The 9,660-nt window shown below is 57.6% G+C and overlaps 1 protein-coding gene across 8 annotated transcripts; it reads right to left on the minus strand.

Moving 5' to 3' along the window:
- Positions 1–182: 182 nt before the first annotated feature.
- On the minus strand, positions 183–7,488 carry LOC101414182 (zinc finger protein 517). 8 transcript variants are annotated; one of them, XM_071208102.1, is made up of 8 exons: positions 7,003–7,487; positions 6,763–6,865; positions 6,061–6,139; positions 5,713–5,816; positions 5,340–5,382; positions 4,242–4,389; positions 3,743–3,856; positions 183–3,069 (listed from the first exon to the last, which is right to left on the minus strand). In XM_071208102.1, exons 5-8 carry the CDS (start codon positions 5,370–5,372, stop codon positions 1,430–1,432), a joined length of 1,935 nt encoding a protein of 644 aa, XP_071064203.1. In that variant the 5' UTR covers positions 5,373–5,382; positions 5,713–5,816; positions 6,061–6,139; positions 6,763–6,865; positions 7,003–7,487; the 3' UTR covers positions 183–1,429. The 8 variants fall into 8 exon arrangements, with proteins under 8 accessions (XP_071064203.1, XP_058132204.1, XP_071064202.1 ...); XM_058276221.2 differs by having other exon boundaries at positions 4,242–4,368; positions 7,003–7,484; XM_071208101.1 differs by lacking the exon at positions 6,763–6,865.
- Between the last annotated feature and the right edge of the window lie 2,172 nt (positions 7,489–9,660).

Consider the following 9,660-nt stretch of genomic DNA (forward strand, 5'->3'; position numbering starts at 1 on the left):
ATTGCAGTGGAAGAGATCTGTCCTGGTACGCTCCAAACCGTTAACAGCAGTTATGTCTGAGAGGGTGGGGCAAGGGAAGAAGGAAGGGGTTTTTATTTCCTATTTCGGTATTGAGGTTTCTTTTTTTCTTTTTACTTTCAATGTGCGTTACTTCGGTGTTTAAATAAAGTACAAGAACATGGTTTATAAAATCTTGAGATGGGGAAGGCCTTTCTAATCATATCACAGGGAAAATTTATTTTTTATATTAAAAATCCCATAATGAAAAGTACAGAAAAAACGGGGGAAAATATTTGTAAAATATAATTTCCTCAATTCCAAGATGTAATTTCTCGCCGCCCCCCCCCTCAAAAAAAGCACCCTGATTTGTGTATCACAATTGAGGAAACAGATACTAGGGTAATGAGATTGGAATCCTTAATCCATAAAGAGGTCTTTATAAGCCCACTAAAAATGGGCACAGGACATTTACAAGGAATTCACTTGTCGAAAGGTCAGGAAATGCCTGTTAAAACAAACTCGGCTCTTCACGAGCAGCGGCACGACGGGAGATCAACCTCGGATCCCTGACCTGAGCAGCCCAACCCAGCCCAAGGCCATCACCGAGGACACGCGCCACGGTGGGCACACAGGGTCTGCCACAGTGGCACAGACCACAACAGAACGGTAGAGATCGTCAGGTGCAAACCTCTAGGCAAACCGTAACCCTGACTCTAAACGTAAATATACACATACATTAGGAGGTCTAAGAAAATACACCCAAACATCAATAGCAGCTATCTCTGGAGAATGGAATAAAGGAAACTTTTTTCTTCTTTATAAACGTCTTCACTTTATAAATGTTATAATTTTCTACTGGGGAAACATTAATTTTAAAATAAACCTTTGTAGGCCAGGCAGCGTCCGTTCTGGTCCAAGTTCATAGAAACTTGGGCTGCGGGAGCATCTCTCAGCGTCCCGGGTTGCCAGAGGGAGGGCTTGATGGGGAGGAGGGGCTGCGGAGGCTTCCCAGCGCACAGCAGGCCTCAGGGGGCTTCTCAAACTTCACGGGGAGCGAGCCTTCGGGGCTGCCCCGTTCCTAGGAATTATGGCTTGCTCGGCGGAGCTCATGGAACGCTGGACTCTCAGACCCTTTCTGGTCCAGAGCGAGGAGGCCCGGGGGCTGCCTGGGAGGCTGCCCCAGCGAGCACCTTCTGCTCACAGGCACAGGTGACAGCGGGTCCCTCCTGTGGCGCTGCCCTCACTTGGTCAGGGCCATGGAGGGCCCAGGCAGGCCTGGCACCCGCCACCCACCACCTGCCTGGCCCCGGCTCATTTAGAGCCTCTCGCCATGAAGCTTCCTCCTCTGTGGGGACTGCGGGGCGCTGTCTCCTGCCCTCCCCAAGGAGCTGGATCAATGGCTGGCTGGTCACTTCTGCCCCCTTCCCTTTCACAGGGTCTGGTCTTGGCCAATTGTAAAATCAAAGGAAGGAAGGAACAACAAAACGAGTGAGGATTTGGAAAACAGATGAATGTGGAAGAGAACAAAACCCACAGCCTGCCCCTCCTGGCATCTTTGGAGCCTGGGCCTCCAGGCTGGTTCGGCTGGGCTTAGAAATATGGACCCCCGTGTCCCCGCCGGGCATGGGATGGAGAGGGCTCTGGGCTCAGCCTTCCACACTGTCCTTTCCTCCAGCTGCGACACCACTGCTGCTGGTGGTAGGGGACCCATTCTCATGATTTCTCCCTCCTCCAGAGCTGCACCCTCCGGACTTCCATGCAGGGTGAAACGAATCCCACTCTGCAGCCAAGCAGGGGGTTTCGGGCTTTCTGCCTGCACCCCCTGGGTGGGGTGGCCCTTCTGCCTGTCATCAGGCCAGCAGGGAGCCCAGCGAGGCGCCCTCCTGCACCGGTTGTGCGCTTTCTGGTGCTGGATCAGGGCAGTCAGCCGGCTGCAGGCTTTGCCGCAGGCCCTGCACCGGTACGGCTTCTCACCACTGTGGAGCCAGTAGTGCTCGTGGAGGGTGTAACTCCGACGAAAGGCCTTGCCACACTCTGTGCACTTGAAGGGCTTCTCCTTAGTGTGGATCTTCTGGTGCAGAGTGAGGTTGGACTTGCGACTGAAGGCTCTGCCGCATTGCCGACATGTGAACGGCTTCTCGCCCGTGTGCAGCCTCTGGTGCAGCAGGAGCAGCGAGTTGTGCCTGAAAGGCTTCTGGCACACGGCGCACGCGTAGGACAGGACCCCCGCAGGGGTCTTCTGGGCTGGCCCAGGCGGGGGGCTCTGGCCCTCGCTGCTTCCGTGGGGGTGCCCCTCGGCGTGCAGCTTGTGGTGCTTCGCCAGCGAGGACCCGCGCATGAAGCCCAGCCCGCACTGCAGGCACCTGTAGGGCCGCTCGCCGCTGTAGAGGCGGCAGTGCTCGTTGAGGGTGAACCTGCGGCAGAAGGCCTTCCCGCACTGCCCGCACTCGTAGGCCTTCTCGCCCGTGTGGAATTTCTGGTGCTGCAGCAGCCGGGAGCTGCGGCTGAAGGCCTTCCCGCAGGCGCTGCACTCGAAGGGCCGCTCCCGAGTGTGGACCCTGTGGTGCGCCATCAGCTGCGTGCTCTGCCGGAAGGCCTTCCCGCACTCGCTGCACTGGAAGGGCCTCTCCTCGGTGTGGATCAGCTGGTGCCGCAGCAGGATGGAGCTCTGCTTGAAGGCCTTCCCGCACTCCGTGCACTGATAGGGCTTGGCCCCCGTGTGGACCACCTGGTGCCTGAGCAGGAGCGAGCGGTACTTGAAGACCTTGCCGCACGCGCACTTGTAGACTCTCTTCGCCACCATGTCCAGGGCAGCCGAGCCGCGGGCTGTGCTCAGACCCTCGGCCTGGCTGGCCCACCCTGCACTGCCGGGGCCACCAGGTGAGCTCAGGCCCTGCCCAGGCACTCCGGGGATTCGCTGGTCTGCCCCAGCCTCGGGGCTGCTGTTAACTTCAGGTACCCTGGGGTCACCCTGGCGGGGGGGGCCCACAACCGTGCCTGCTGGTCCTGCTGGCTTAGAGCACACCCTCCTGAGAGAAGACTCCTTGAACCCAGGCTCCACCCGGGAACCTGGAGGAGCGAACAGGAATGAAGGATGAGCGAGTCTCACGCACAGATCAAAGTCACTGGCATCAAGGCAGGCTTTGGTCAGAGGAGGAGGTGGAAAACTCTCAGAAAAGGCTGCAATCCCAGGGTTTGGGTGACAAGGGGAGGAGGCAGGGAGGTGAACAAGGGCGTAGCACTGTGGGGGACCAGCTCCGGTGGGTGGGGAGCCCCACGAGGGGAGAGAGACAGAGGGAGAGGCAGGGTCTGCCCAGGGGCTAGACCGCAGGTGGGCGACTCCCTGCTGCCTCCCAGCACCCGCAGTCCTTTAGTCACTCAGCAAACAGGCAGCCCTGCCAGGGCCCCAGGGCCCACAGGCCACCGCGTCTCCTCAGGACCCCAGTGCTCGGTGCCGGGCTCGTGGCCCCGTGTAACTGATTAATAAAAGCAGGCTCCCCAGGTAGCTGCGACCCGCAGCCCCAGTCCCCAGCGCAGAGTGCAGGGTGGAGGACTGGGGTCTGCGCTCGGTCGTCTGCACAAGGTGGCTTTGGATGACCTTAGACCTCACTGGCAAGGCTCTGCAGGAAATGGCTCCTGTTATGAGAGGCTGCACACACTCTACCTGCCCCAGCCTGAGGCCCGGCGTACACGAGGTGCCCTGCACCGACCACAGCCTTGGCCGCCCTGGGCCTTTGCTCACCTGGGCCAGGGCTGGCCTCGGTCCCTCGTTCCTCAGCCACCTGCAGAATCAAGGCCCCGGGCTCTTCCCCTTGCTCCAAGAGGGAGATTAGGGCGGGTTTGGCAATGAGAGAGCCTAAGTGCGGGGAGGAAAGCAGCTTGGTCAGGGCGGTAGAGTGGGAGGGAGGGAGGATGCCAGCTGCCTGGCTGCGTCCCGAGTCCGTGAGCCACTTACGCTCCCAGGAGGGAAGCAGCTGGGTGGCTCTGGGGGAGATGGAAGGGCTCCATCCCTGGAGAGGAGCACTGGTTGCAGAAGGCTGAGCAGCAGGTGCCCACAGGGGGCAGGGAGGCGCTGCCCGGGGAGCCAGGGCCTCCAGCTTCCCCTCCGAACATGCCAAACATCACACTCAGGACGCAAGCAGCTCTCTGGCACAAGGCTCAGGTGGACGAGGCAGGGCTATCTCTGTGTCCCAACTCAGGGAAGTTTCCTGGCACCAGGACCAACTGTGGACAGTGCTCACCCAGCGAGGCCACGTTCCCATAGTTCTCCAGCATCACGTCCCGGTAGAGTGCCCGCTGGTCAGGAACCAGGCAACTCCACTCTATCCTCGTGAAGTACACAGCCACGTCCTCAAACACAACGGTCTCCTGAAACCACACACCTCCGTCCTAAGGATGACAGTGGCCTGGGAACGCCTGGTGCCCCATGGGCCCTGGAGGCCCAGGCCTGTCCCCTCAGGTAACTGCTGTTTCCCAGGGCCTGGCACAAGGGAACACGTCAAGACTGCCAGGGCAATGGTCCCACCCTCAGAAGAAATCTCAGCGGGGAGAGTGGGGTGGGGGCTGCACGCTGGCCCGGCCTTCTACTCAGGCCACCAGGGATCTGGCAGGGGATACCCCAGAGAAGCCAGAGGCTGAGGCCATGGCAGGTTCTGCAGCCCAGAGATGGAGACTGTGGGTGAGGGGCAGGACAAACATTCGTGCCAGGGAGGCAGGCGCCGGGGAAGAACGGCCCTGCCGGGGCCATACGGCCAGCTGCCCCTTTGGAAGAATGGGGTTCTGCTCCCACGTCTCAGGACAGGCCCAGCGCGTGTGTCGGGCACCTGACTCCCAAGGGAAGAGGCCAGCCATTGACTCTCAAATCCCATCTCTGACTCCCAAGAAGTGGGTGCTGTGAGGCCGGGGGCAGGGAGGAAAACGGTCAGCGTCCCCAGACCTCGAAGGGTTGTCAGATCCTGAGCAAACAGCACAGGTCCTTCCTCACAGCCCAGGTACAGAGGGGGAATGCACCAGGAAGGGTCCTGGGTGGTGGGGTGGTGCTGGGAGGACGCAGGGAGATGGAGGCCATCAGTCATCTCCACTCGAGTGGAGGGAGCAGGAACCAGTGCAGGGAGCTGGGGCCTGCAGGAGGCCTGTTGTGCTTGGCAGACACAGGCAGAAGAGGACCGGGCTCCCTTGAGCATCCTCCTCAGCAACTGAAGGGCCAGTGGGAGAGGAAAAGTTCCCCTGGATGGTCCTGAGAGGTGGAGGTGGCACTGCTTTGGGGCGCCTGAGGCTTCGGGGAAGGGGGAAAGCTGAGGAAGGGGGCAATGGCAGCTCCTGGGGAGGGGAGAGCTCACCTGGGGTCTGGGCATCAGATGCTCCACCGCCATGCCAGGGCACCTGTCTCAACGGAGGGCAGTTAGTGCTGAGGGAACATGCAGCCTAGAGTGGGAGCTGCCCAGGCCGACAGCCCCAGGCCACTCCCATGGGTGCCCCAGGTGCTGAGGACAGCAGGAAGGCAAGGCACCAGCCTCCCAGGCACCCCCTGCACCCCGAGACCTGCACCTCCACACGGCGCTAGCCCGCACTCCTGACTCCCGCTGGATGTCTCCTTCCCAGGGAGGCCTTCCTGGGCCACCTCGTTTAAAATCGCTACGCTCACCCCAGAACTCCCTAGCCTCGTTCCTGACTCCACCGTTCTCCACGGCACCTGTAGCGCGTGTCACTTACTTCTCCGTCTTCCCCCACGAGGTCAGGCCTTTGGTCTGCTGGTCGCAGGGCTGGGCAGTGCTCAGTGGCTCGTGAAGTGAGCATATAGCTCTGGGGCAGGCTACCTACAACAGTAAGCTCACATTGTAGGGCATTAGGAAACATTCCTGCTATATTACTATGTGAAACAAGCAAACTATAATAAGCGTAGCATTTTTGTTTAGAAAAATAAACACACACTACGCATTCAGACAAAATCTTAGTAAAACACACAGCAATGTACTAATAGCGGTTTCTTATGAATCATAGAACTACAAGCAGTTTGTTTTTCTGACTTCTCTAAAACTTTATCTACAAATATGTTATCACCTTCGTGGTTGCTGGAAGACATTTAAAAATCCCGAGTGTGTAGGGTGAGCAGATACACAGCCCCAGCGTTCACTTCTTCCTGCAACAGGTTCCTGTTATCCGTGTTGGAGGGAAGGTCCCTGAGGGCCATCCTTCCTGGGGGGCTTGAGCTCTCTAAGCAGCTGCCATAGCGTGAGGAGCACTGTTCTCCAGGCACGCGGGCAGGAGCAGGACGGCCACCTGAGGACGCCTGCACTAGGCGATCAGCAGGAGAGCTCTTTAGACGTGGGGGGTAGAACCGGCCGGGGCCAGTACCTGCTGACAGACCTGTTGCTCCCCCCACTTGAGGCTGCTGGGATGACCTCACCCCTCAACACCCAGCACCCTCCTCTGTGGTATGAACTGCAGCCGAGGACCAGCAAGCAGGGGAAGTTGGGATGGCTTGCCCTTGTTTACTCTCATGCCAGGGAGCTCATGCTCTCAGGGAAGGGCTGCCTGGTCAGAGGAAAAGAAACTGCTTTTAGTCCTACTTCTGGAACTAGAAACTGTCTTTAATGAGATGAAAACAGTGCTGGGTTAAGAACAGTGGAGCAGGGGACGTGCCGATGGAGGTGGGTGCCAGGACCCATCCAGTTCCAGCTCACAGCTCAGGGGTGTGGGGCCTGCTGGTTTAGAGGGAGGCTCTGGGAGGGCTTCCTGGGGTAGAGAACGTTTAACAAGCACCTGGCCTGACTCCTTCACTTCCACCCTTGCTTCTGCGCTCTGGCCACCGTGCTCGAGGCCTGGACCCCTCCGTTCGCTTCCCCTGAAAGGTTCTCCTCAGCATCTGCAAGGCGGGCGCCCTCTCAGCCATAAGCCTTTCCTGGTCACTCGTGGATAATACTAATCCCTCATTCCCCACAATTCTAATCCCGTTATTTATTTTCTTCAAATCCCCGTTGCAACTCAAAATTATGTGCTTACTTGTTTTGTGCCAGTCTTGCCTGCATTTTAATATGGGTTCCAGGAAGCCAGGGACCATGTCTGTTCAGCCCGGTACCCGCAGCCCTGGAAGGCTTCTAGAGACAAGCGGTGCTCAGGCCTCCTTGCGGAATGACTCGTTCAGGGACTAAACCCGCGAGGGGGAAAAACGGCCCACGGTGAAGGGTGAGGGCGCAAGGGCGTCGGGCTGGCAGGTCTCACGGAGACGAGGGTGCCGGGCAGAAGCCCCGGGGCTGCAGATCCGACACACCAGGACCTCCCAGGAGGAGTCGCCGCCTCGCCGGGCCCTCCGCCCGGACACGCCTCCCACCGCAGCCGGCGGGCGTGCCGGCCCCGGAACCGCGCCACGGCGTGGGGCACCGGCGGCGGCCAGGCCCCCCACGGCCCGCAGCTGTAGGGAGCGGGCCTCTGCGCGCCGCGCCCCTCCCGGCGCCCGCCTCCGCGGCCGGAACCCCTCTCGGCGCGCTGCGGCCCGGGACCCCGGCGGGGGCTGCGCCGGGCGCGAAGAGCACCGGGTCCGGCCCGCCCCCGGAAGCGGGCTGCGCCTTCCTGCCGCGCTAGGACGCTCGGAGGACCGCGCACCTCGGTGGCGCCCGCTTACCTCCCGCCCACACCCGGGCTGGTCCCGGGACGCGGGGCACGGCGGGTGGGTGGAGCGAGAGCAGAGGGCGACAGGCGCTGGGTTATCGCGAGAGCAGCGGGCGCGGGGCGCGGGGGCACCCCACGGCGGCACCCGCGGCCCTTCCGGCGCCCGTGAAGCGGCCTCTGCGGCCCCCAGCCCCTCCCGCGGTCGCCCGTGCGCGTGCGTGGCCTCGCGGAAGCGGCACGGCGCGTGCGGCGCGGCGTTCTGGGCGCTTCTGCCCCCACCAGGGAGTCCGTGAATCCCGGTACCGGGTCAGCACCGGACCTTGACCTTCGACCTTGAGACCTCGAGGAAGGAAAGGGAGCACCGGCGGGGGCCGTCCGCAGAGCGCGGGGCTGGGGGGCTGGAAGCCCTTGGCACGCTGTGCCCGAGGCCGCGCAGACGTGCCCCGAGCGCCGGGGCTGGGCAGCGGCCGCGTCGGCCTCTCGGTGCCTGCGTGGTACCGTGAGACCGAGCAGACACGTTCACAGAAAACCTGGCGGAAAAAACAGGGAAACGTAAGGGGACAGCCCATTCGAGGCAGCTAGCGTCTGAGGCTTGTGGCTGTTTCCTTTATTGTTTGTATTAGTTTGTGGAGAGGGCCAGGACTTCTCCCCTCCCTTAACTTTTTTTTCTCTTCATTTTTAAAAATAAATTTATTTATAGATGGTAATTAGTTTATTTAATTTTTTTAAGAAATTAATAGATCGCAAGGAAACCTCCCTCCCTTAACTTTTTATTGTGAAGTTACAGGAAGTTGGAAGGATAGTAAGGTAGGGTTCCATAGACCCATTTCCATTTTCCCCTGTACATTTTTCTGATAAAAATCTCTGCAGTGGTGTCTTTCAGAGTTTTGCGACACTGTCAGTAAAAACCATTTTACATTGTGACCCAGCACACACAAATATCTATGTTTATGTATAAATTCTGTAATACTATTTTTAAAAACTTTCAAAAAAATGTTACTCTCATGACATAGGATGCAATCTCACAGTTTTGTTTTCTCATTTTTTGGTTTTTCCTTTCATTACTAATACAAAGTGCCTCATAATGCAGGGAATTGATTTCACAATTTACTAATGAGTTGCAACCCAGCGTTTGAAAAACTACTCTGGTATATCTTTTTTTTTTTTTAAGATTTGTTTTTTATTTATTTCTCTCCCTTTCCCCTCCCCCCTCAGTTGTCTGCTCTCTGTGTCCATTCGCTGTGTGTTCTTCTGTGACTACTTGTATTCTTATCAGCGGGACCAGGAATCTGTGTTTCTTTTTGTTGCATCATCTTGCTGTGTCAGTTCTCCGTGTGTGTGGCACCATTCCTGGGCAGGCTGCACTTTTCTTTCGTCCTAGGTGGTTCTCCTTACGGGGCGCACTCCTTGCGTGTGGGGCTCCTCTACGCGGGGGACACCCGTGCGTGGCACAGCACTCCTTGCGCGCATCAGCACTGCGCATGGGCCAGCTCCACACAGGTCAAGGAGGTCCAGGGTTTGAACCACAGACCTCCCGTGTGGTAGGCGGACGCCCTATCCATTGGGCCAAGTGTGCTGCTCAAGTATTATATCTTGCAAAGTTATAAGTTTATATTTGATACTTAATGTTTTGTGCATTTTTTTCTGATACTGTTCTTAAAGTTGAATTTTTTGAAGCCTGGCATTTGCTTCATCACATGCATGCAATTTTATATTTTTGATACGGTTTTGCAGGTGTTAAATAAGTGTTATGCATACCCGTTGGGAAGAACACCTGCAAGTCCATTTCATTGGCCACGACCCAAACTTTAAGATAGACTGAAAAATATAGTATGTAATGGGAACAATCTTTGAGCTTAAAATCAAGATTCTTATTGCTAAAGAAGGGAAGGGTAGATGTTGGAACAGAACCAATAGTTTGTTACAGTTATTCTATATAAATATGATAAAGATTCTGGAGTAGCAATTTCAATACTAGATCAGATAGCAAGTAAGGCAACTAAGTATGAAGAATTACGAGCAACCTTAGGGAAGCAGATGTGGCTTCAATGA

The sequence above is a fragment of the Dasypus novemcinctus genome, chromosome 14 (assembly GCF_030445035.2).
Source record: "Dasypus novemcinctus isolate mDasNov1 chromosome 14, mDasNov1.1.hap2, whole genome shotgun sequence".
Taxonomy (NCBI): Eukaryota; Metazoa; Chordata; class Mammalia; order Cingulata; family Dasypodidae; genus Dasypus; species Dasypus novemcinctus.

Coding starts and splice junctions, on each gene's coding strand:
- LOC101414182 (XM_071208103.1), bottom strand. CDS start 5,372: ATGGCGGTGGAGCATCTGATGCCCAGACCCCAG. Junction 3,857..4,241: donor TGGGAACGTGGCCTCGCTGG/GTGAGCACTGTC, acceptor CCCCGCACTTAG/GCTCTCTCATTGCCAAACCC. Junction 3,070..3,742: donor CGAGGCCAGCCCTGGCCCAG/GTGAGCAAAGGC, acceptor TCGCTCCTCCAG/GTTCCCGGGTGGAGCCTGGG.